Raw genomic sequence first — 25,841 nt, 5'->3', positions numbered from 1 at the left:
TCATCAATAGCTGCGGTCCTGATATCGCGGTATTTCCAGTGCTCAGCAGCTTCTGCCCTTCGTCTTCCCGCAGCAGCCGACCCGCCAGGTGAAGACGAAGATGGACACCGCGGGCCCCTCAAGAGGTTCAGCGCCATGTGGTCCTCCTTCCGCAAGGGCAAACGAGACCGTGAGTACCGCGGTGCGGCGACGCCGTCAAGTGCTTCCACTTTGTTGTTCACCGTTACCGTGAGGAGGAGGAGGAGGAGGAGGAGGAGGAGCTGGGCGTTGGGTCTCCTTGTGGTTTGGGGTTAAAACACCTCGTGATATTTGCTCGCGGGGTGTGGAGCAGCAGTTCTGAGTAGATACCGAATATGACAAACAAGTGTTGCGCAATTGCAATCAGAGTCCAGCTGCAGATGCACCGGGGGGGGGGGGGGGGGGATTTCCATCGGGCTCCTCATTTCCCCCCAGAGAACGTCTGGTTTAGCTTTGATACGGGGGAAATGAAAACCAAACACATTAAGAGGCTGTTGCCCCCCCCCACCGAGCGAAGGGAACAGATTGTTCAGGTGGAACGAGCCAAAGTGTGACGCAAAGACTGCGGATCATAAAACTACAGAGAGGTATTTGTGCATTCTTGCAAGATGCTCCAGCAGGCCTAAAACACACACAGACACGAGGCTGCCGGGCCTGAGGAAGAAAAAGAAAAACAAAGGCCCCTTGCTGGGCCGCTTTCATTTTTTCGCCAACGAGAGAGGAATGCAGCAGAGAACACGCGGACAGGCCGCCGGCCGCCAGCGGAGGAGACACGATGGAGCTGGAGGAACACGGCTGGATGCGGCCTCCAGGCCTCCGGAGCGGAGCCCCGGATCGGGAGGGTGACCCGGGCCAGCGGGCAGACACTGGCTCAAGGACTCGAGGGTCATTTATTGTCGTTATGCAACGAAATTCAACTTCACGACAAACACGTGACAAACAAAAACCAAAAAACAGTTGTGCATTTAGAGAGCAATTTTTTTCTAGTTCAGTTTAGTCTGGCTGGTTGGTCACTTGCACTTTAACCCCGCGCTTTCTTTTCAGACGTCGATCAATGTCTTCTGCCGTATGTCACGAGGGGAAGAGGTGTGACGCGGTTCTAGGTTTCTAAAATGTTCTCTTGGTAAAAACCCTGATGAGGAGGAGCAAAAATAACGTTGAACTTAAAGGAAACAAAATTCAATTCGGTTTATTTTGTGTCGCTCGATATCACACGTTACAAATGTGCCTCGGAGGGCTTTACGATCCGGACACATACGACATCCCTGACCTTTGACCTTTCACATCGGATCAGGAAAAACTCTAAAAAATATAGAAAAAAGCTAAGAACCCTTCAGGAGAGCAACAGAGGAGGATCCCTCTCCAGGATGGACAGAATAAAAGACGTCATGTGACCAGAAGGAATCATTACAGAGTTGCATAAACATTCAATGAATATGACAGAATCTATGAATCAAAATGTGTTAACCAGTGTTTTTATAGCCACTCCTATGACCGCTCATATATATCCGATCACCGTCAGACCAGGGGCCCAGTAGACCTTCCTACATGGACCACAGCGGTGACCCCTGGATGTATTCCCACATTTCTGCGCAGGAGACAAAGACCCCGAGCCCACGGAGCCGCCGGGCCCCGCGGCGGCAGACGGCGCCGTGTCCAGGCCGCACCGCTACGCCAGCGGCCAGTACTTCTTTGAGTACCTGGTGGTGGTCAGCCTCAAGAAGACCAAAGACGGCAGCAGCTACGAACCTCAGATCACCTACCAGTTCCCCAAGGTCAGTTTGACGGTGGGTCGGACCACGCAAAGCCGGAGGGAGGCGGGTCAGAGTTCCACACAACGCTGATTTAAGTTGGTGTGTGTTCAGTGTTTCAGTGTCTCGCTTTGTTTTTTACGCGACATATTCAACGCTCTCTGCCGGCCGGTGGGAGCGCGCTCACCTGCGTGGGGGCGAAGCTATACCCAGGGTTCGTACAGTCATGGAAAACCTGGAAAAGTTATGGAATTTTAAAATGGTAATTTCCAGGCCTGGAAAAGTCGTGGAAAAAACTTAAATCATAAAAGTTTTGGAAAAGTCATGGAAATTTGTTAAAATCACATGTTCATTCACGCCGAGTTTGAAATAATTAATACATTTTTTAAAGAAAGACGCTCAAAATATAAGCCAGCGATAGCTCTCAATACGCAACATGTTCTACAGTTTTCATGTTTATTCCGAGATTTCAGTTTGGTCATGGACATTTGGTTTATAGTCATGGAAAAGTCCTGGAAATCCATCGGTCAAAAATGTGTAAGAACCCCGAGAGCCGAAGAGAAGCGTTAACGCCACCGCGGTGTAGGAACAATAACATACGGCCATTTAGTTTAATAAAATAAGACCTGTTCTTTAGGAAAGGGAACCTGAAAGTACTTCCGGTGTAATCTGGCGCTACAGAGAAAATTACAGGGGGACGGGGGAGAGTTCAGGGGGCGCCAACCTGATAGAATGGTGGGGGGAACACTGGTGTACGAGGTGGTTTTAACTCCAACAATCACATTCAAAGAAGTAGAGATGTCTGCCTTCTCGCCGTATAATGGAACTACATGACACTCGACCGGGAAGGCCCCTGTCCAGAAATCATGACCGCTTCCTCCAGATAATCCTCATATCTTGTTGCCTCTCGTCCACGAGTAGATGAATAGTTTCTTTCTGGCACGTTTAAGATGCTCACAACAAGGCGAGTGTCATCTATTCCCATCATATGAAAAGGATTAAAAGCAGATTCATCTCCGGCCGATATCTCCCAACGTCAAGCAACTCCCACCAAAACAATCCAGGCTCATAAATAGCTCTACAGGTAAGAGGAAACATGTGTTTTAGATGTTTTTAGAGTGAGCTAACCCTTTTTTTTCTTTTTCTACTGATTCAAGATGTGGTTCTTTTGACCCACAGAGGTCATCTTTGGATTTGTGCGTCATAATGAATTGTAGATTCAAGCCGAACAAAGGGAGCTCCTACATTTGAGGAACCACCTTTCAGTAACCTCAGGAGCTCCGTTGCTTTAAGGGCAGTGCGGAGGGGTTCGTATCCAAATGTAGTGGCGCAGCAAACGGGAGGGAAGAAGAAGCGAATGATAACAGAATATAAATGTGAACCTGCTTTTCTATTGTTTTGCTTTCAGAGAGATGGCATGGCGAAGTTTCAGAAGGAGGAGGAGGAGAAGACGCTGCGGGCCATCACTCTCTTTTGTTTCCCCGAGGGCATCAACTGGGCTCCTTTGACAGAATACCACAGGTACGAGCGCCCCTCGGTCGGAGGACCCTCGTCCCCGCGTTCAGCTCAGTGAACGCCGTCTGTCGCCTCCTTTTTCCTCCAGCGAGACGTTCTCCTTCGTTCTGACGGAGGTTGACGGCAGCAGAAGAAACGGATACTGCCGGAGGTTACTGGTCAGTGCGTCGCCTGCGCTCGTCTTCGCGGTGTCGCCGTTCTGGATCTCAGGTGGTCATAAACTTCTCTTCCTCCAACCTGCAGCCCGGAGGGAAAGGAGCTCGACCCCCGGAGGCGTATTGCATCATCAGCTCGATGGCTTGTTTCGGCCTCTTCTCCAAGGTGAGGTCAACGGACCGCCTCGACGTCCTTCAGCCTCTACGTCCTTCAGCCTCTACGTCCTTCAGCTTCTACGTCCTTCAGCCTCTACGTCCTTCAGCTTCTACGTCCTTCAGCCTCTACGTCCTTCAGCTTCTACGTCCTTCAGCTTCTACGTCCTTCAGCTTCTACGTCCTTCAGCCTCTACATCCTTCAGCGTCCTTCAGCCTCTACATCCTTCAGCGTCCTTCAGCCTCGACATCCTTCAGCTTCTACGTCTTTCAGCCTCGACGTCCTTCAGCTTCTACGTCCTTCAGCTTCTACGTCTTTCAGCCTCTACGTCCTTCAGCCTCTATGTCCTTCAGCGTCCTTCAGCTTCTACGTCCTTCAGCCTCTATGTCCATCAGCTTCTACGTCTTTCAGCCTCTACGTCCTTCAGCCTCTATGTCCTTCAGCGTCCTTCAGCCTCTACGTCCTTCAGCTTCTACATCCTTCAGCCTCTATGTCCATCAGCTTCTACGTCCTTCAGCTTCTACGTCTTTCAGCTTCTACGTGAGGCCTTCAGCTTCTACGTCCTTCAGCTTCTACGTCCTTCAGCCTCTACGTCCTTCAGCTTCTACGTCCTTCAGCTTCTACGTCCTTCAGCTTCTACGTCTTTCAGCTCCTACGTCTTTTAGCTTCTACGTCCTTCAGCTTCTACGTCCTTCAGCTTCTACATCCTTCAGACATTCGACATTAGACGTGTACTTGGTGTGAACATAAAGTAATGAATGTATTAAAAATCAGAAACAGCAGCTCAGAATAATTATTTTACTAATTTGAGCTTCTCTATACGAAAGATCCCGAGCATCGCTGTGGCAGCAATCACACTTTAATATCTGTGAAGCTCTGAGAGTTCAAGATATTTGTATTTTAGTATTCATCCGCATCGTGTCGCGACCTGTGTGCAGATATTAAATGAGGTGGAGAAGCGGCGGCAGATCTCCATGGCGATGATCTACCCCTTCATGCAGAAGCTGAGGGAGGCTCCGTTCCCAGCTCCGGGAAACACCGTGGAGATTAAGAGCTTCATTCCTGAGTCGGGCACCGAGGTCAGACCAACACCCCTCCTCCAGCTCCCAGATAACCACAGGACTGTTTTAACTTCAACTTTAAAGACTCAGGGTAGCTCATGTTAAACTTGAGCCGATCGTTAGTTCTGTGATATTATTCGCTGACATATCCGAAACTCTAAGAAGAAGAAACGCCAGCAGTCCAATCACAGGAAACAAATATCCAGGTGAGACCGGGGGTGCAGCCCCTACTCTACCTGTAAATACAATCCTTTAGCTCTCCTTCGTCTCCATTACCTCGTGTCCAACCTTTCTGCTGGTCTGATTGCTCGTGTTTCTTCTTCTTTTTCTTCCATATCAACAGAGATCTCAGAGCTCCAGATAATACAAAAACATTCAAATAGAATAGAATACATACTAAATCATAAGAGAAATACATAGATCTACGAATGCTTTATAAGTAGACGGCTGTATCAACGTCTCCACAGCTGGTAGCGTGTAGCACTAAACTTTATATTTGATGAAATCAAGATTATTTCATTTTCGGAGTCTTCAACCTTTAATTAAATTTCCCCATTCATAACGGGATAGTTTGCATGTTTCTTAGTGTGGTTGTATGTGCTACTTCTCCATAGTCAGTGTGTCACTGCAGTACAGGATACAGTCATGGAAAACCTGGAAAAATCATGGAATTTTAAATGTTGTTAAGGAAAAGTCCTTGAAAAAAATCAAATTTCCAAAAGTTTTGGAAAAGTCATGGACATGTGTTATATTCACATGTTCATTTACGCAGTTTGTTTAAAAGAATAAACATTAATATAAATATTTATTCTTTTAATCAAACTAGTGTCTCATTAATGTGTGGTCATCGGTACACCCAGATTTCACTAAATGTTTGGTCATGGAAATTTGGTTTAAAGCCCTGGAAATGCGTACCCGCATGTCCTCCCGTCCTTTTAGAGCTGAGCGTTCCTGCCTCGACGAAGAGTTTAAAGTCAGTTGGGTGTCGGCGACGTGTGTGTGTGTGTGACAGTGGTGGTTCCTCTCCACCAGATCATCAGCCTGACGCGGCCGCTGGACTCCTGGCTGGAGCACGTGAACTTCAACACGCTGTTCGGCTGCCTGACGGACAGCGAGGTGCTGCTGGTGTTTGCCGCCACCGTCTTGGAGCGGCGCATCGTCTTCATCGCCGATGAACTGGGGTGAGACGCTCGCCGACGCGGACGCCGCGGAGACCTAATCCAGCCGAACATTGATATTTGAGACACTATATTTCAACATAAGGCGAATGTTAGCAACCTGGACGGTTGCCGTAGCGTCCGTCGTGACGGCGTCTCCCCCGTCTCCCCCGCAGCACGCTGTCGCAGGTCATCCACGCCGTGGCCGCCCTGCTCTACCCCTTCCTCTGGCAGCACACCATGATCTCCATCGTTCCGGAGATCCTGATCGACGTGGTGATGGCGCCCACCCCCTACCTGCTGGGGGTCCAGAAACGCCTGCTGGACCTGGTCACCGACAAGAGCGACGTGAGTCGAGATGGAGGGAACGTCGTGACGGGGGGGGGGGGGGTGACGACGGCGTCGCTGGTGAAATCCTTACTCTTCTTCTTCTCTCTGGGACAGCTCCTGGTGGTCGACTTGTCGGGGGATAAAACGGAGACCTTCATTGCTTCCGTAGGTCTCGCCAACAGGAATGTGAATAATCTAAATTGGTTGTGAATTTTAAAACGTTTGTGTGGAATCGGTTTTTTTCCAGGTTGGCGACGAGGGTTCAATTCTGCCCCCGAAGCTCGAGGCGGAAATACTCGAGGCGCTAAGTCACCGAGAACAGACGTCAAGTGAGTGAAACGGCGACGGGGTCAGAGGTCAGAGGTCGGTCTATCAATCAGGGGGTCGGCGGTTCAATCCCCGCCCTAGTCCATGTGTCCTTGAGCAAGACACTTAACCCTGAGTTGCTCCGTGTAGCTGTGTCTACAGTGTGTGAATGTAACATGTTGTAAGTCTCTTTGGATAAAAGTGCTTCCTTTCCTCTCTCCTAGTCCCTCACATGCTTCCTTTCCTCTCTCCTGCTCCCTCTGGTGCTTCATTTCCTCTGTCCTGGTCCCTCACGTGCTTCCTTTCCTCTCTCCTAGTCCCTCACATGCTTAATTTCTTCTGTCCTGGTCCCTCACGTGCTTCCTTTCCTCTGTCCTGGTCCCTCACATGCTTCATTTCCACTGTCCTGGTCCCTCACGTGCTTTATTTCCTCTCTCCTGGTCCATCACGTGCTTCCTTTCCTCTCTCCTAGTCCCTCACATGCTTAATTTCCTCTGTCCTGGTCCCTCACGTGCTTCCTTTCCTCTCTCCTAGTCCCTCACATGCTTGATTTCCTCTGTCCTGGTCCCTCACGTGCTTCCTTTCCTCTCTCCTAGTACCTCACATGCTTCCTTTCCTCTGTCCTGGTCCCTCAGGTGCTTCCTTTCCTCTCTCCTAGTCCCTCACATCAGGCACGTGCACAGACATTTTGGGGGGCAGGTGCTCAAACCAAAGAAAAGGGCACCCATCGCCAAAATGATTTTTCCAAGTTAAGGAGTTGGTTGACAGCAACACTTGAAACACATTGTGTCGTGAGAAGACATGAGAGTTGAACAAAATGACATGTTTTCTATTAACAATTACAATTTATTTTCATTTACAAAATAATAGGAGCCAAAAATGCCATATAATAAACAACGTACTAACCTCGACCGTTCGGTCATGCCGGGAAATATCAAACTTCTGTAAAAACGTTATAAGGCCTCAATCTGATATTTCCCAGCATGACATCACTCTTGGTTCGTAAGAAGCTATTACAAGTGTTGTTTACCTTCGCATTGAAAATGCCGGAAGGTTATGTTTTGATCGCCGTGTATTTATTTATTTATTTATTTATTTGTATGCATGTTATTCGCAAATCTCAAAAAGTATTGAACCGAATCGCATGAAATTTGGTGGGATGATTGTTTATTATCCGGGGACCAGTTGATTAGATTTTGGCATCGATCGGGTCAAAGGTCAAAGGTCATGAACGGGTCAAAATCTTTCGCAGAACTCAAAAAGTATTGAACCGAATCGCATGAAATTTGGTGGGATGATTGTTTATTATCCGGGGACCAGTTGACTAGATTTTGGGATCGATCGGGTCAAGGTCAAAGGTCATGAACAGGTCAAAATGTTCTTGAATCGCATGAAATTTGGTGGGATGATTGGTTATTATCCGGGGACCATTTGATTAGATTTTGGGATCAATCGGGTCAAAGGTCAAGGTCATGGAAAGGTCAAACTCTTTTTTTACCATAGCACGATACATTTCTGTCCAATTGGCATGCAACTAATGCCAAAATGTTCATAATTCAATGCCCAATCTTGTGATATGCGAAGGTATGCGCTCTACCGAGTGCCCATTCTAGTTTTTCTTGCGTTTACTCTTTTCACCCTCTGCAATTACTCACACAAGATTGATCTTTGTAAAACTGGAACAGACAAAACAAAGAGAAACATACCACATAAAACAATGTGGCACATGGATAGCATGACACCGAGAGCTATTGTTAGCATAGTTTAGCTGCTCTGTTCTAGCTGTGAATTATTGTGACATTTATAAAATGAATTAATAAATTCAACATACTATCGAAATTGTCTAAATGGCATTTATAAAACAGATCTCTCTCTCTCTCTCTATCTATCTATCTCTATTTCTATCTCTCTCTCTCAAACATGACGTCAGTAAACAGCTGGACTAGGCTTTGAAATCACGGATTTCGGGAATTTGTGTTTGTTTATTTTTTTTAGGAAACGTCGGACCAGTTGTGACGTAATATTTTCAGTTGTGGTTAATTTATCACCAAACAACGTCAGGGGACAAACACCGTCTGGTGCTGCGGGTCAGAGGAGAAGGAGGTGCACCCGTTTGGTGGCGCGAGGAGCACTGCGCGGAGGAGGAAGTGGAGGAGGAGGAGGGAGGGGCGCGGCGGGGGCTCGTGAGCGCCGCGGAGCATGTCGGGGCGAAATTCTCACAAGAACTCCAATAAATGCCCCGACAGATATCCAAACACATTTGGGAGGACTTGATGACAGAGACTATTTTTTATTCTTAAATACTTATTAATGAAGAAAAAAAGTGGGCTCCAGCAAAAAGGGCACTTTTCTCATCCAGGGCAAAAGGGCTGGTGCTTGAGCACCACTAGGGCTCTATCTGTGCACGTGCCTGCCTCACATGCTTCCTTTCCTCTCTCCTGGTCCCTCTGGTGCTTCCTTTCCTCTGTCCTGGTCCCTCTGGTGCTTCCTTTCCTCTGTCCTGGTCCCTCACATGCTTCCTTTCCTCTGTCCTGGTCCCTCAGGTGCTTCCTTTCCACTGTCCTGGTCCCTCACGTGCTTCCTTTCCTCTCTCCTAGTCCCTCACATGCTTCCTTTCCTCTGTCCTGGTCCCTCAGGTGCTTCCTTTCCTCTGTCCTGGTCCCTCACGTGCTTCCTTTCCTCTCTCCTAGTCCCTCACATGCTTAATTTCCTCTGTCCTGGTCCCTCACATGCTTCATTTCCTCTCTCCTCGTCCCTCACGTGCTTCCTTTCCTCTCCTAGTCCCTCACATGCTTAATTTCCTCTGTCCTGGTCCCTCACGTGCTTCATTTCCTCTCTCCTCGTCCCTCACGTGCTTCCTTTCCTCTGTCCTGGTCCCTCTAGGTGCTTCCTTTCCTCTGTCCTGGTCCCTCAGGTGCTTCCTTTCCACTGTCCTGGTCCCTCACGTGCTTCCTTTCCTCTCTCCTAGTCCCTCACATGCTTCCTTTCCTCTGTCCTGGTCCCTCTGGTGCTTCCTTTCCTCTTTCCTGGTCCCTCACATGCTTCATTTCCTCTGTCCTGGTCCCTCACGTGCTTCCTTTCCTCTCTCCTAGTCCCTCTGGTGCTTCCTTTCCTCTTTCCTGGTCCCTCACATGCTTCATTTCCTCTGTCCTGGTCCCTCACATGCTTCATTTCCTCTGTCCTGGTCCCTCACGTGCTTCCTTTCCTCTGTCCTGGTCCCTCACGTGCTTCCTTTCCTCTGTCCTGGTCCCTCACGTGCTTCCTTTCCTCTGTCCTGGTCCCTCACATGCTTCCTTTCCTCTCTCCTGGTCCCTCTGGTGCTTCCTTTCCTCTTTCCTGGTCCCTCACATGCTTCATTTCCTCTGTCCTGGTCCCTCACGTGCTTCCTTTCCTCTCTCCTAGTCCCTCACGTGCTTCCTTTCCTCTCTCCTAGTCCCTCACGTGCTTCCTTTCCTCTGTCCTGGAGCAGAAGTCTAGTTCTCTCTCCCTTTGCCGTTCCAGCGGTGGAGGAGATGAACCGCGTCGTGTCGGAGGCCTTCCTGCACTTCTTCGTGAAGACCGTCGGCCACTACGGCTCCTACGTGAAGTACGGCCGCGGCGGAGGCGAGGGCGTGTTCGAGAAGAGGAGCTTCTACAAGGCCATCGACTCCAAGACCACGCGGCACTTTGTGAAGAAGTTCATCCAGACGCAGACGTTCGACCTGTTCATGCAGGAGGTGGAGCAGCGGCAGCCCGGCCCGCAGCAAGGTGAGGAGTCGTCACTCGGGTTAAAGACGCGATCCAGGACCTCAGAGCCAGAGCGCTTCCTTTTGAGCCCAGTGCAAAGTCACCGTCACTTTTCATTTGTATCCGTCGCACAATTGGACTCCAACAACGACTGTGAGCATCTAAACTTGAAGAATGTACATTAAAAAACATCCTGGTCGTTGAATGAAGCGTCCACAGACGCGGCTCGCGTCATTGAACGTGGCCCCTGACGACTTGAAAGACACGCGATCGCCTTTTCTCAATGTACGGAAAATACCCCGTGCTTTTATTTTGAAGGTTTCAAATTAAATGGATGTACGTTATAATATTAGGGACATTTTCTTATGTACGCTATTCCTACACTCAAATGAACAATAATCAAATGCAAAGAGAGTTATTTAACTATATGTTCAGGTGTAGTTTATACAGAGTTTCAGTACCGGCCCTTTAAGAGGCGGCCGTGATGCTGATCTAGTTATCTCGTAAAGCACCACACGGTATTTTACTGTGTTACCGGCTTCACTGACTCAAGATCTGGTTCCTTTTTCTTTTTCTTTTTCATCCTGCAGGAATATTTCACCAAAAGATCCTCGAATACCAAGAGAAGAAGAAAAAGGAGAAGTCAAAGAAACACTAGCCTCTGAGCGGGACCCTGGGTGTACATAAAGGGAGTTCATAGAGGAAACCATGTGACTGTTGCACTGTGTGTCTGTTGCCCCGGGGCAGTTTTGGATTTAAGTATCAACGTGTGAATTACTGTATGGCGATGGCGCTGCCGCTCTTGTGAAACACTGGCGGGGAGAGAGACTTCAGTTCGATGTGTCGGGAAGCAGGAAAATCATTTCACATAAAGATTAGTTTTTTTAAGCATACCACCTCCTGTCTATGTTTTTTGTTTCGCCGGAAGTCTTTTGTGTCCTAACCGAAAACTAAGATTCATCGTACGGATATCTATGGATATTGTCAATTATATAATCAGAGTTTAACAGTCAAGTAAGTGTGTAATAATGTGACTCCGGCTCTCAATAAACATACACGGGCATGCGGCTAAAACAAAGGGACGACTAGATCTGTATTGTGGGGCAAAGGAAGGAGAGGAGAGGAGGCAAGGAAAGGAACTTGAGGATGTACAAACTGGGAGATGAGAGCACTGCGTTGCACATTGCATACTTTTTTATTTGTGTGCTTCTCTTCGTAGTCTGCATACTGCAGCTGCACGTTTAAAGTGGACTGTTGCATGCAGGATGCACTCAATAGGGACACACTACTTTGTCATAATACTAACCCTAATATATATGTATACATATATATATAATTATGTATGTGTATATATATAAATATATATATTAATGTATGTATATATATTTGTATATGTATATATTTATATTATATATATATTTATGTGTATATATATATATCTCTGCCTGCTGCATAGGGGATTGTGGGTAGTAATAGACATGATAGAATGCTGGATTGCACACTGGAAAATAATTTTTTGGCGTACTGTTTTTGGATTGCCTTACTGTGCTGTGATTGGCTAGTGGCAAGTACTACTGTTCTGTGATTGGTGGAGCTGAATCACTGAGTTCTTTTAATTTAACTCGAGTGTAATTTACTTTTCATGCGTCATTGATGCAGAAACTCTGCAGACCGGGAAGTTTGACACAGACGGACATTTTGTTCAGTTAAGGCAACAAACAACCTGTTGAAGTCTCAGAAAAGAGCCGAGTTTGAGTTAAATTCACCTTTTAACTTGCATTATATGCAGACTTTGCCCAGGAAAATTACCCACAATTCCTAGAAATGTGACGTCAAACACGGGGTAGCCAGTGGAAGCTTGGGGGTACATCCCAAGTCTCTTAACGGTCGTTTCCTCGCTCCTCACCGGGAGTTGCTCTGCGCTGCCATATTGACGGAGCGAGAAGGGGGAGGAGCCATGATCGAGAACCAGGACGTGTTTCAATGCTCGACACGCCCCCTTATTCATCAGCTATTTGATTGGACCCCGCAACTCATCGAGTAAACTCAGATTAACAAGTTATATATTAGATTTGTTTTCCTGATTCACAATGTTTATTGTAGGTCTGACTAACAAAAGGACAACAAGCACCGTTCCTCATTTATAAAAGGAAATTGTCTTTTCCCTCAATATCTTTTATTATGGATCCTATTTAAATCACACAAAGGAAACACTTTTGACATAATTTATAAGAATTTCCATTCGGTCACTTGCGGTTGATCGTTCCCGAGTGTTGGGTTTGATTAAGTTTTATAATTTAAGTTTAACCTGAAACATTGAGCCTAAAAAAAAGTATTCTAGTGTTGAAGGGAAACTATTATCATATTGTTGGTTATTTTATAATGTCACAATCTGAATTTCAAAACATAAAGATTCAAATAATTAATAAATAAGTATTCCGTCGGTAGAAATAAATCATGAGTATCACACACTGTATAAATACTCATTTAACAGGTAGAAAAACATGTCCACTGTAACAGTGATGATAACTGTTTTAATTAGTATTAATACAGTGATGATAACTGTCTTTATTACTCATATAGTGATGATAACTGTCTTCATAAGTATAATTAGTAGTGTAATAGAATTGAAAACATTATACAATAATTATTACCAATATTTTAAGTGGACTTTTAGTGTTAAAAGAGTGGAAGAAGTACTTTTTTTAATATGAAAGAATGCTGTTTATCACGTATATGGCACAAGAAAATGTCCAATACAAAACGGTAGAATAAGCATAAAAAATAAATAAAAAAGCACGATGAACAATGGTGGAAATTATGCAAAAGAAAATAGAGATATATTTAAAACTGTAATGAGGACAAATGTATGTACGGTAAGATTTGGGAATGGAAATTAAAGATATGCCACAAATCAATGCCACAAATCCACTTTTCTATTTCATCCATCAAGGTTGTGTTCAGCCCGATGTTCACACAGCTTTGTCCAAATCCTGCTCATCTGTGTCATTTTATTCCTGAACATTATGCAATCCTCTTTTCCAGTGTGTATTCTTTGCTTTTGGCAGAATGAAAAGCCACAGCGCCCCCAGGCGGACAGAATCATGTACAACAGGATCTAGTTAATACACTTTTTTCTCGAATATGCATAATATTAGGAAATGTGGTCTGTATTGGACCTTGACATGCAAACACAGTTCAGTGTGAGCTACACTTCAGAATATCAGTGTCTCGAATTCCAGAACTTTAGAACATCAGTGTATCTAATTTTCAGAACTTCAGAATATCTGAAGCTGAAATGATTGGAGGAGATAATAATGTTTCTTCTTTGTTGATTCTCATGACACAAGTCTGGATGAAGAGAGGGACATATTGTGTGCTCATTTTTATTGATTTATATTTGTATTTTAATTTGATTAGTTGTTCCCAAATGAACAGTGCCTGACGCACAGGGACTAACATGTTCCCTGTTTCTGTTCTAAACCATCTTCAATCAATATAAAAGGTTAAGTATCATATTAAAAACTATCTGGAACTATGAATTAACAATTAAAGATAGAATATCGTGCTTTTTTCAGGTTCAGTTCTTTTTCTCACTTTAAGATCGTTTATTTTCTCAGTTTCAGACATTTGGCTGGGATCTGGCCTGGTTTCAACTACATGGGCGTGGTTTCAACTACAGGGGCGTGGCTTCATGAGTGACAGCATAAAAGAGAAGGCTGAGGACCTGTTCCTGACTACGTTGCCTTCAGGAAGCGTAGGTACTGCGACAATTATGACTCAATACATTATATATACTTTATAAATGCCAGCAATATGGTATGCATCGCAGTATAAGAGCCATAAACTGAGAACACATTACATTTCATTGTGTTATCGAGTCTGAATCCCGAGAACACAAAGCACAACGTTCAGAAATGTATGAGGAACATTTCTAGATCTTAATGTTATTGTATTTTCTTCAGTAAACATTCAAGAGAAAGTTACAGAAGAGCCACAAATTATATTAAAAATACTAATTAAATATCTTAATACAATGTGAATAAAATAGTTTGTTCAATAAATGGACATATTTATGAATGTTGCCATTAAAGGTAAAATAATTGATGAAGTAATATTGTTGGGTATTTGAAAAGACAAAATAAGATGTATGTATTTTACAGATTTAAATAGTGTTGGTATGCTGCGATTGTAATATTAATTTGGTTTGAGGATGCGTTTGTGTTCAGATCTATGTGTTCATATAATGTACACGATTTAATAACATATCTGTATTTTCATATTTTCACATTATATTATATATATATATATTATTTGTGTAAAGGACTCTAAATATTGATACAAATGATCGTATAATGTTTTCAGTTGATTTAATGGTGTACTTATATTAATACACATTTATCATTACTGTCCTATCGACCTGCATTCATTATTTATACAGTGTGTGGGATTAATACTGTGTTCTTCTGTGTCCTGCGCAGAGACAATACAAAGACAATACATAATATATATCTGAATCAAATATATAACACATAATAACTTTAATAACAAGAACGGGCACTCGGTAGAGCACATACCTTCGCATATCACAAGATTGGGCATTGAATTATGAACATTTTGGCATTAGTTGCATGCCAATTGGATACAAATTGACGTGCTATGGTAAAAAGAAGATTTTTACCTTTTCATGACCTTGACCTTTGACCCGATCAATCCCAAAATCTAATCAAATGGTCCCCGAATAATAACCAATCATCCCACCAAATGTCATGCGATTCGGTTTAATACTTTTTGTGTTATGCGAGTAACACGCATACAAATAAATAAATAAATACACGGCGATCAAAACATTACCTTCCGCATTTTCAATGCGAAGGTAATAACCAAACAAAAAGTGTAGGTAATGAATAGTTCTTGATTCTATAATTTGGTTTAGATGTACTTGCTAAACTCCGCCACTAGATGTCGCCCTAGTTCAGGCTCATCTGGTGACGCAACCCTCGTTGAAGGAGAGGAAGAGAGGACGAGAGGACGGCAGATACCGCACCTTCAACCAAGGTAAGTGAACAAAGACCAACTATCTACACACTAAGCGAAACACGAGAAGACAGGATGTGGAACTTTTTCTTGAGTTGTTTATCTTAGTAAGTGGGTTGTGGACGTGCTCGGATATTCTGTTTGAAAACAAGGGACTCGGTTTATTTTAGTGGATAAGTAGCTAATGTTTACGAGCTAACTTTCCCGTAGCCGTTGGCTTTGGGTAACTTTAAGTTGTCAAGTGCGTTATAACGGAAACAGAGATGTTATTTCAAAATAAAATGCAGACGGACGGATATGGTATAAAACAGGCTTTCTTCTGAACGGGATGGTTTTATTTTGAAGGAACATCCGGTGTTATTCATCTAGGATCTTGGTGACTTGATGGAGATAGGAACTTTAATAGCTAACTAGCTAGCTAACTAATGTTAGCAAGTTTAAAGCATTTGTGTGCTGTCGGTTAAAGGAAACTACGCTCACTTTTAAACATTACAGCATATAATTGAACCCGAGCTTCATCGAAGTACGTTACGCGTTGCAATGCTCTCTCTTTATAACCGTGTGTTCTTTGGTCGCGTGTTAAACGCACGTATGGCGACGTTGCAACCAAAACTAACAACTTTGGTGGCTAACGTTAGCTGCGTGTTGTTGATACTGAGCACATCGGAGCGGAATGCAACTAACTTCTCTATTTCCGTTCTTCTCTGTCATTCATAGTGTTGTTTTAACGAAGGACAACACGACGAGCTCTCGGTTGAAGCTACTAACTTATTTAATGTTCTTTATTTTCGGCTATCTGACCTGTAACACCAGCACATTTCTCATCAGGCCCTCTGTTTCTATTCAATCCCCTCTTCTTATTACATTACACGTCATTTAGCAGACGCTTTCATCCAAAGCGACTAACAATAAGTGCATCAACCTAGAGTACAAACTAACAACAAGAATACAGAAAGTAACATTTCCTCAACATAGTCGAACTCTAAAAGTACCACAATAAGAGCTATTTAAGTGCCACTGAAGTGCTAATCTGTGTTTTAATCCAGATATAGTCTAAAGATGTGTTTTTAGTTCCCACATGTCTGAATATGCATGCTAATATAAGCTTACTGCATAAATAATGTGGATATTTATCCAGTTAAATACATGTTGTGGTTGGTTAAATAGCTGTGACTAGTATTGTTTCTTTACTGTGTTGAGTCTACCTCCGATCAAACACTCCACCTTCACTGCTTGCACAAATCAGATTTCCTCATAATTTCTTCATAACTGCGTCATGTTATCCCCGCCGCTCTGCGCAGACAGCGGCGCTTTCCTTCCTCTTTTTCTGGGCCGACAGTCATTTTATTTCACGGCTCAGTTTGTTGTCGTTGAGCTCAACACTCCTTCTCCTGCGTGTCCTCCTCCAGGTGAAGCATGGCGATGACCGGCCCGAGCTCGTGCTCCTCCATGAGCAACCACACCAAGGAGCGGGTCACCATGGCCAAAGTGACCCTGGAGAACTTCTACAGTAACCTCATCGCCCAGCACGAGGAGCGGGAGATGAGGTACCGGCCGCACGACGTTTCGGATCCACACGCGGCAATTCTTTATGATTCTTATCTTTATTACCTTCGCATTGAAAATGCGGAAGGTAATGTTTTGATCGCCGTGTATTTATTTATTTATTTGTATGCGTGTTACTCGCATAACTCAAAAAGTATTAAACCGAATCGCATGAAATTTGGTGGGATGATTGGTTATTATCCGGGGACCATTTGATTAGATTTTGGGATCGATCGGCTCAAAGGTCAAGGTCATGAAAAGGTCAACATCTTCTTTTTACAAGAGCGCGCTCAATTGTTATCCAATTGGCATGCAACTAATGCCAAAATGTTCATAATTCAATGCCCAATCTTGTGATATGCGAAGGTATGCGCTCTACCGAGTGCCCATTCTAGTTTAACCCTCCTGTTACCTTTACATTTACTAACATATTTTACCCTCGGGGTCAATTTGACCCCAGCAAAATTATTAGAATTAATATTGTTTCCCAAGTTTAAGTGTGAGGTACTTTATGTTTGTTTGTTGACCTAAATAGCCCTTTAAATATATAAAAAAGTTGATATTTCTTATATGTTTGACACAGTGAAAAACAGCCTGGGGTCAAATTGACCCCAAAGAACACCGACATTAAACATTGAATGGGGTCAAATTGACCCTAAAGGTAACAGGAGGGTTAAAAGAGATGTAACATGTACAGTTAAATCACTAATGTCCCCATTTGATGCTCTGTGCCAGATTGTAGCTGCACAGCTAATTTGCATTTGTCGTCCCTTCACAGGCCATAACAAACAAAACAATAGCAAACAGAACAGAATAAGACACAATGCAACAGTATTTTTTCAGTAGCTGCTCAATTTTGGCAAAAGAACATTTTTTTTGGTGACGATTCCAGCTCAAACCACACTCAGAATGTCATTCACAGTTGAACTGAAACTCTTCTGCACGTTGCTCCGTACACAAATTTCTTTGTTTGCATTTCGGCCCGAGCGTGTGGCTTACGTCAGAATTCTGTTGAGGCGACGCCACTTCCTGTTGTGACAAGTTTCTTCAGAGTGTGTACTCCTCGCTCTCCTGGTTGGTTTAGTAGAGAGATGGGGGGGGGGGGGATTGTTGTCTTTAATTATTCATGAATTCTTTAAATACATATTTGAATCATCCAATAGTGATGATAAAGATAGGAAACATTCTCCATTATTCAGTATGTGTTGACTTGAGGAGGGCCAGGAGGACACAGAAGATAACAAACAATAACATTAAACAGCGGCTCATCGGAAGGAAATCCAACTCCAAACGTCCAGTTGTAACAAAGCTTTCTGGTTATTGCTATTGTCATATTGATCCTGATCCTTTTGAATATAGTAAGTCTAGGGATGTACGTTTTTAAAAATATATTTTGACTGATTGTAACTGATATCTTTGAGCTCATATCGTACACACACACTGCATCATTTTGAAAAGTCGTGGGTCTCGATATAGCTCCCGCCTCCTCGTCAGCATGACGGATATGATGGGATGTGCAGTGCGCACACTGCTCTGGGAAAACAATGCTAATGGTCCGATTGTGTCTGCTCCCGTCTGCCAGGCAGCGGAAGCTGGAGAAAGTGATGGACCAGGAGGGCTTGGCGGATGAAGAGGTGAGTTGTTTTCCCAGCATGCTTTGCATTACCCTCAGTCTCACTCGGCGTTGGAAGGATCTGTGATGAAGGGATGTCTGTGCTCCTCAGAAACGGATCCGGCGGTCTCAGCATGCGAGGAAAGAGACCGAGTTCTTGCGTCTGAAACGGACCCGACTGGGTCTGGAGGACTTCGAGTCCTTGAAGGTGATTGGCCGAGGAGCTTTCGGAGAGGTAAGGAGCCGTTTGCATCTTCACGGACAGCATTAAAAGTGTGTGTGTGTGTGTGTGTGTCCCAGTGGCGGAGATGAATGAACTTTATTGTTTTGCCTCCAGGTTCGTCTGGTGCAGAAGAAAGACACCGGCCACGTCTACGCCATGAAGATTCTCCGCAAAGCTGACATGCTGGAGAAGGAGCAGGTGAGGGGGAGAAATGCTCACACACACACACACACACACACACACACACAGGAATGTTGCCAGGTGGACATCTTTTAAACCGCGTGTGTGTTAGGTTGGCCACATCCGGGCGGAGCGAGACGTTCTGGTCGAGGCCGACAGCCTGTGGGTGGTCAAGATGTTCTACAGCTTCCAGGATAAGATGAACCTCTATCTCATCATGGAGTTCCTCCCTGGAGGTATGACCCCCCCCCCCACACACACCTCTTTGTAGCTCCACAATGCGGTGAACCCGGTGGTCTCTGCCGTTGCGGCCGCAGGAGACATGATGACGCTGCTCATGAAGAAGGACACGCTGACGGAGGAGGCCACTCAGTTCTACATCGCCGAGACGGTGCTGGCCATCGACTCCATCCACCAGCTGGGCTTCATCCACAGAGACATCAAACCGGACAACCTGCTGCTGGACTCCAGGGTGAGGCCGCCTGCACGCCACAGGAGCGACGGCTGCAGCGTTTAAGTCGTACGGAGACGTTACGACACGTCTGTAAAGGTGGCAGAGTTATGAGCCAAGAGGCTGTTTTTCATCCGTCAATATTGTACAAACATTGTATGCATAATCTTGTGTTTTTAGGTTTGATTTACATACAATGTTTGTACAATATTTAGGCTTTCCACTGGGCGCACAAACAATTAATAGTGACTACTCTTAGACGTTGTCATGACGAACAAGACGTGACGCAACGAGAAGACTCGCACATTCAAAACGGACAAAGCAAATAAAATAATGGAGAACTCTGTTAAAATGGACAGAATAAAAACATCCGAGGAATATAAAAGCATGCAGAGCAAATTAAATATATAACGGCAGACGCAGCCAGACGACACTGCTGTGCAAAGCTGACGCATCGTTCTGCTTTACGAGATTTAAAAGAAGTCGTGGACGGTACTTTATATAAAACTTGATTCCTACGCTTCACAGACGCCTCTTTGTCCCCTCGCGCGCTCACATTTAATATACTCCAGTTATCTCCTCATGATTTCCATGATGTGCCCAGCTGGAGCTCATCGTGTGTGTGTGTGTGTGTGTGTGTGTGTGTGTGTGTGTGTGTGTGTGTGTGTGTGTGTGTGTGTGTGTGTGTGTGTGTGTGTGTGTGTGTGTGTGTGTGTGTGTGTGTGTGTGTGTGTGTGTGTGTGTGTGTTTTGTCTTCCAGGGTCACGTGAAGCTGTCTGACTTCGGCCTGTGCACGGGGCTGAAGAGGGCCCACCGCACCGAGTTCTACAAGAACCTGAACCACAGCCTGCCCAGCGACCTCAGTAAACAAAGTGAGGCCGCCCTTCCGTTCACCTCACCTGTTGTCACCTGTCCAGTAGAATCGTGCAGCGCACGTTAGAGACGTAGGGTTCTAACGCCGAGCGTCTTGGTCCTCCAGCGGCCTTCCAGAACATGAACTCCAAGAGGAAAGCAGAGACCTGGAAGAGGAACCGGAGGCAGCTGGTAGGTCTGGACACAGGATGGTTTTGGCATTAGTATTATTATTTTATTGAGGCAGCCGAGTGTGTTTTTATATGAGCTTTAAGAGTTTCAGACGGTCAGCTTCTTCTGTTTCTTATCGGTGAGCCAATCTCAAAACTCAGTATCTCGTTCTCCCTGAGCCAGATTTAGATTGATGGACGTCCAGGGTTCGTACGGTCATGGAAAACCTGGAAAAGTCATGGAATTAAAAGAAAAAACTATTTCCAGGAAAGGTCACGGAGACATTTTTTGGGGTGGAAAAGTCATGGAAATTTTGTATATTTTTATGTGCATTCACGCTGAGTTTTAAATAATTTTATACGCTTTTAAAAGAGCGACGCTCAAAATATAAGCCGCCGACGCTCTTTCATAGTCGCACATTTTTCCGCGCTGCAAGCGAACGCACCTTAACTGAAAAGACATAAATGTTTTATTCTTTTTATCAAACTATTGTCTCATTCATTTGAGTCATTTAAAGTTATATACTTATAGTTTGAATTCTTATTGTTAGTTTAAATACAACCTTTTCTCACTGTTTTATGAATACACCCAGATTTCACAACTTTTTTGGTCATGTTTAATTAGTTTTAAAGTCCTGGACACCCATTGGTCAACACGTGTATGAACCCTGGTTGTCGCTCAGAATCACACGACGTCACAACGAAGCCTTTTTTAATTGGTCGTTCCATTGGCTCCGCCTCCTCCGCAGGCTTTCTCCACCGTGGGAACCCCCGACTACATCGCTCCAGAGGTCTTCATGCAAAACGGATACAACAAGCTCTGCGATTGGTGGAGCCTGGGTGTCATCATGTATGAGATGCTGATAGGTAGATGACTTGTCTTCTTCACCTCTGGGGGGGGGGGGGGGGGTCAGACCTGATGTGGTTTTAACGGATGCCTGGTCCTCTCCAGGTTACCCTCCCTTCTGCTCGGAGACGCCTCAGGAGACGTACAGGAAGGTGATGAACTGGAGAGAGACGCTCACCTTTCCCCCGGAGGTGCCGATATCGGAGAAGGCCAAAGACCTGATCCTCAGGCAGGAACACGCCCCTCACTTTGTAACCATAGTAACCGTAACTTTCACCTCTTCTCTCGTCTTTCAACTCTCACTTTGTAACCATAGTAACCGTAACTTTCACCTCTTCTCTCGTCTTTCACCCCTCACTTTGTAACCATAGTAACCGTAACTTTCACCTCTTCTCTTCTGTCTTTCACCCCTCACTTTGTAACCGTAGTAACCGGATCTTTCACCTCTTCTCTTCTGTCTTTCACCCCTCACTTTGTAACCATGGTAACCGTAACTTTCACCTCTTCTCTCGTCTTTCACCCCTCACGTTGTAGCCCGTGTTGCCCTCAGAGCTCACGACACCTAAATGCTCTGTATTGAATGTCTGGATGTGGATGTGTGTGTGATACTAATGTGTGTGTGTGTGTGTGTGTGTGAGCAGGTTCTGCTGTGAGGAGGAGCACCGGGTCGGAGCCGCCGGCGTGGAGGAGATCAAATCCAACGCTTTCTTTGAGGGGGTGGACTACGACCATATCAGGTGGGCAGCGGCACCCCGTGGAGAACCACCAGACGGGGGGAACCACAGAACTCTAAAGCTGTCCTATAAAAGAAGTTCCCTTTAGCCACACCCCTTATTTTCCAACTGCGTGTCCAGTTCAAACGAGACTGACTTGTAGCATCCTCCGTTTCACCTCATGTCCCCCCCCCCCCCCCACAGAGAGAGACCCGCTGCCATTCCCATCGAGATCAAAAGCATCGACGACACCTCAAACTTCGACGAGTTCCCCGACTCCGACATCCTCACGCCGACAGGTAACGCCCGTTTCTCTCTCTCTCTCCCCCCCTTCTGAGTGTGTTACAATAATAAAAAAAGACCTCTCCTCCTCCTTCTCTTTCTCCTCCTTCTCCTCCTCCCCCTCCTCCCCTCTTCCTGCAGTCGCTCCGGTGTCCAACCAGACGGAGGCGGACCTGAAGAACAAGGACTGGGTCTTCATCAACTACACCTACAAGCGCTTCGAGGGCCTCACCGCCCGGGGGGCCATCCCGTCCTACATTAAGTCGGGGAAGAGATGAGCGAGAAACCCGAAACGAGCCCCCCCCCCCCCCCCCTCGAGCCCCGAGAGCAGAACCCTCTGCGGATCCTCGGTTTCCACCCGTTGCTTCTTCTTCTTCTCGGAAACCGCCGCCTTCATTTCCCTCCTCTCTCTCTCTCTCTCTCCGACGCTTTCCGAAGGGTACCGCTTCTACTTCCTGCTCACACACACACACACACATACACGGAGAACCGAACTGGGATCAGAGTGAAAGGATTCTCTCTCTCTCTCCGCTTGCCTTTTCTTCCCTCCATCCGGTGGATGATGCCGTGGCACGTCTCTCTCTCTCTCATCCCGACACCAGCGCCCATTACATTCCTCTTCTTCCCTGTTGAACCAGCACAGCTCTGTCGGACTGAGCCCCCCCCCCCCCCTCTCTCTCTTCACCTCCGCCGTGTCACTTGAAGTGAATCAGGGATTCTGTCCACATGTTCCTCACCTCGAGGCTTCTGACCGCAAACCAAAGACTGAGCGATGTTTCCGCTCCATCGCTCCGCGTAACTTTAAACATATATGTGTAGTTATTTTTCTTTTTTTAATGATGAGAGATCACATGAGAGATCACGTGATAATAGATCACGTGATGAGGGATCACGTGATAATAGATCACATGATGAGGAATCACGTGATAATAGATCACATGATGAGAGATCACATGATAATAGATCACGTGATAAGAGATCACATGATGAGGGATCACGTGATAAGAGATCACATGATGAGAGAGATCACGTGATGAGTGGTGCGAACACAAAGAGTCGTTACATTTAGTTGTTCCTCTCACAAAGACCCACTTTACGTGTTGCACCTTTTTTCTTTTTTACTCGTGACGTTTGATCCATGGAAGCCGTCTTTAACGGGGAAGTGAAGGCACCACTTTTTGTTTTTTACTGTTTTAATGAACATGATTCAAACCCAGATTTAGTTTTATTTCTTTTCTTTTTGTTGTCTCGCCGTGGCGGAGACGACGTCTGATGCAACGGTCGTGGTCTCGGCGGCTCTGAGCAGAACCCAGTGGACCCAGTGGACCCCCAACTGGGGCCGGCGCTGTCGGCGTGGACTCACTTTTTTTTTTTTAATCAAAGACTCACAGGGCTAAACATCTTCCAGTGAACACGATATCCAACATGCTGTCATTTAAAAAAACAAATGAATGTAAATGAAGTCTTAGGGAGAGAAAACGATGTGTCGGTGTTTTTATAACACAATAATTCCAAAATGCTGTTTGTGTGAATGTCGCCTGGATCGTAGAGCTTCTTCTTTTTTTATTCTTCTTTTCTTTTTCTTTTTTCGCATATGGCACACGACGCTATGGAAGACCCTCTACCCCAGAAACAGAGAGGAAGAAAAGAACAAGGGATGAATTTAAACCTAGAATGTAGTCGAGATATTTCTGTCTTTCAGAATATTTACATCATTTTTAGGTTTATGTCAAAACTGTCTCAAGTTTTACTTTGGAATACTTTTTTAAAAGTCTGAATTTATCGATTTGTAATCGGGACTTTCTACTTGTATGCAAGTAAATCCCAAAATATTGAATTCCATCATAATCTTAGCGTTATTGACTTAGTAGAGCTCATCATTTAACATAATTGTACCATCACACAATTTGGACTTTAAAAAAAAAATTGTTTTATGAGTCTGGATTTATCAAATCGGGACTTTATTTTTTATGCAAGTAAATCCCAAAATATAGAATTCCATCATAATCTTAGAATTTATCGAGTTGTAATTGTTAAATTAATCCAAAAAATATTAACTTTCATCACAATCTTAACGCAAGAATTGATGAGCTTCTCCTTAAATGTCCAAATGTGTGTCCTCTAAGTCAATAACGTGAAAGATGTCGTCATGACGACTTCTAGATAAACGTCCTACAAGCTGTCGCACAATTTAGACTTTATAGGACAACCCCGTATTTTAATTTGAAAGAACAAGTTGACTTCCTGTTGGTTCTGGGCTTCCATGCGCTGGAGGGTTGTTATTGAGGCTCTGCATGTATTGTTGTTGTTGTTTTTTTATCAACCTGCAGATGGTCATCTTAAAGCAACAGAGCACATGGAATGACTTTTATTATGTTATTATGTTATTGTTTTCTCGATGATGCCACTCGGTGTGTGTGTGTGTGTGTGTGTGCGAGGAAAGGAAGAAGAGAAGTGTTGTGGATTGCGTTGGCGTCTGGTTTTCTACGGGCGGTGCTCCGGCGCGTGTCGGGCGTGAGGGTTTTTATTGTTGTTGTTTTCGGGAAGGTGGGTGTACATTATTTAAACCACCGTCTCTAGCGCGTGGCTGTTTTATTGTTTTCTGCTATTTGACAATGAATTACTCTGCACTTAAAGCGTCGTGTCCTCCTTCCACACACCGGGGGCAACGGGGGGGACTCCCGACCCGGGTCAGGATCAGAGGACTCCAGACCCGGGTCTGGATCAGAGGGCTCGAGACCCGGGTCTAGATCAGAGGACTCCAGACCCGGGTCAGGATCAGAGGACTCCAGACCCGGGTCTGGATCAGAGGGCTCGAGACCCGGGTCTAGATCAGAGGACTCCAGACCCGGGTCAGGATCAGAGGACTCCAGACCCGGGTCTGGATCAGAGGACTCCAGACCCGGGTCTGGATCAGAGGGCTCGAGACCCGGGTCTAGATCAGAGGACTCCAGACTCGGGTCAGGATCAGAGGACTCCAGACCCGGGTCAGGATCAGAGGACTCCAGACCCGGGTCTGGATCAGAGGGCTCGAGACCCGGGTCTAGATCAGAGGACTCCAGACCCGGGTCTAGATCAGAGGACTCCAGACCTGGGTCAGGATCAGAGGACTCCAGACCCGGGTCACGATCAGAGGACTCCAGACCCGGGTCACGATCAGAGGACTCCAGACCCGGGTCTAGATCAGAGGACTCCAGACCCGGGTCAGGATCAGAGGACTCCAGACCCGGGTCAGGATCAGGTCTTGAGTCCCAGGTCACAAGGACGAGTCAAGTCCTGGGGCATGAGGAGGTTTTGAGTCATGAATCCTGGGTCTCGATTAGGTCAGTGGGAGCCCCGGATGTTTTTTTAATTAACCCCGAATGTTAATAAAAAAAATTACAAAATTGGCACACAAGTGGTTAACACCTCCAGGTCGCACGTGACGTCATTAACCCAAAACAGCGGAGTCAGGCTGGCAGCAGGCGCACGTAACAGCAAGCTGCTTCACTCTTCTGCTTCACTCTTCTGCTTCACTCTTCTGGGCTAAACCCCAAATGTATCAAAATCCTAGAGACCCCCCTGGATTAGGTCAAGAAAATTCTTGAAACTTAAGTCTTTAAAATAGAAAAATATATACTTCAACACTGGTTGGTAATGTTCATATCATCTGTATTTACCCCGAGAAGGATGACATAACGTGAAGGATCACCTCATGGAGAGAAGAACACCTTCATGTTTAAACTCTGCTCTGGCTGCTCATAATCCACTCAATCA

The 25,841-nt window shown here is 45.4% G+C and overlaps 2 protein-coding genes across 5 annotated transcripts in view; both read left to right on the top strand.

Annotated features, from left to right (window-relative positions):
• Positions 1–13,741, top strand: part of LOC130199154 (DENN domain-containing protein 2D-like) — a 29,664-nt gene extending 15,923 nt beyond the window's left edge. For both annotated transcript variants that reach the window (XM_056422411.1, XM_056422412.1), the window contains 12 exons: positions 74–169; positions 1,615–1,793; positions 3,178–3,290; positions 3,373–3,442; positions 3,528–3,605; positions 4,532–4,672; positions 5,687–5,835; positions 5,988–6,159; positions 6,256–6,306; positions 6,389–6,470; positions 9,949–10,194; positions 10,764–13,741. In XM_056422411.1, the coding sequence (XP_056278386.1) occupies positions 74–169; positions 1,615–1,793; positions 3,178–3,290; positions 3,373–3,442; positions 3,528–3,605; positions 4,532–4,672; positions 5,687–5,835; positions 5,988–6,159; positions 6,256–6,306; positions 6,389–6,470; positions 9,949–10,194; positions 10,764–10,831 (1,445 nt within the window). In that variant the 3' untranslated portion in view covers positions 10,832–13,741. The remainder of the gene's footprint in view (positions 1–73; positions 170–1,614; positions 1,794–3,177; positions 3,291–3,372; positions 3,443–3,527; positions 3,606–4,531; positions 4,673–5,686; positions 5,836–5,987; positions 6,160–6,255; positions 6,307–6,388; positions 6,471–9,948; positions 10,195–10,763) is intronic.
• A 102-nt stretch (positions 13,742–13,843) lies between these two features.
• stk38a (serine/threonine kinase 38a) lies at positions 13,844–24,721 on the top strand. 3 transcript variants are annotated; one of them, XM_056422413.1, is made up of 15 exons: positions 13,844–13,934; positions 15,136–15,231; positions 16,620–16,757; positions 18,338–18,389; positions 18,480–18,602; positions 18,705–18,788; positions 18,883–19,006; positions 19,088–19,242; positions 19,982–20,093; positions 20,201–20,265; positions 20,993–21,110; positions 21,196–21,319; positions 21,732–21,827; positions 22,008–22,102; positions 22,227–24,721. In XM_056422413.1, the coding sequence occupies exons 3-15, from the start codon at positions 16,627–16,629 to the stop codon at positions 22,361–22,363; spliced, it is 1,416 nt and encodes a 471-aa protein (XP_056278388.1). In that variant the 5' UTR covers positions 13,844–13,934; positions 15,136–15,231; positions 16,620–16,626; the 3' UTR covers positions 22,364–24,721. The 3 variants fall into 3 exon arrangements, with proteins under 3 accessions (XP_056278388.1, XP_056278390.1, XP_056278389.1); XM_056422415.1 differs by lacking the exons at positions 13,844–13,934; positions 15,136–15,231 and adding an exon at positions 15,299–15,317; XM_056422414.1 differs by lacking the exons at positions 13,844–13,934; positions 15,136–15,231 and adding an exon at positions 15,685–15,733.
• The last annotated feature ends 1,120 nt before the right edge of the window (positions 24,722–25,841 follow it).

Source organism: Pseudoliparis swirei, chromosome 9, assembly GCF_029220125.1.
Source record: "Pseudoliparis swirei isolate HS2019 ecotype Mariana Trench chromosome 9, NWPU_hadal_v1, whole genome shotgun sequence".
Taxonomy (NCBI): domain Eukaryota; kingdom Metazoa; phylum Chordata; class Actinopteri; order Perciformes; family Liparidae; genus Pseudoliparis; species Pseudoliparis swirei.
The sequence above is the reverse complement of the archived record's forward strand: the minus strand, read 5'-3'. Positions and strand labels throughout refer to the sequence as shown.

Excerpts from the sequence above, each read along its gene's own strand:
- stk38a (XM_056422413.1), top strand. The coding sequence starts at position 16,627 with ATGGCGATGACCGGCCCGAGCTCGTGCTCCTCCATGAGCAACCACACC. Across the intron at positions 20,266-20,992 it reads AGAGGAACCGGAGGCAGCTG|GCTTTCTCCACCGTGGGAAC; the intron begins GTAGGTCTGGAC and ends CCTCCTCCGCAG. Across the intron at positions 22,103-22,226 it reads CGACATCCTCACGCCGACAG|TCGCTCCGGTGTCCAACCAG; the intron begins GTAACGCCCGTT and ends CTCTTCCTGCAG.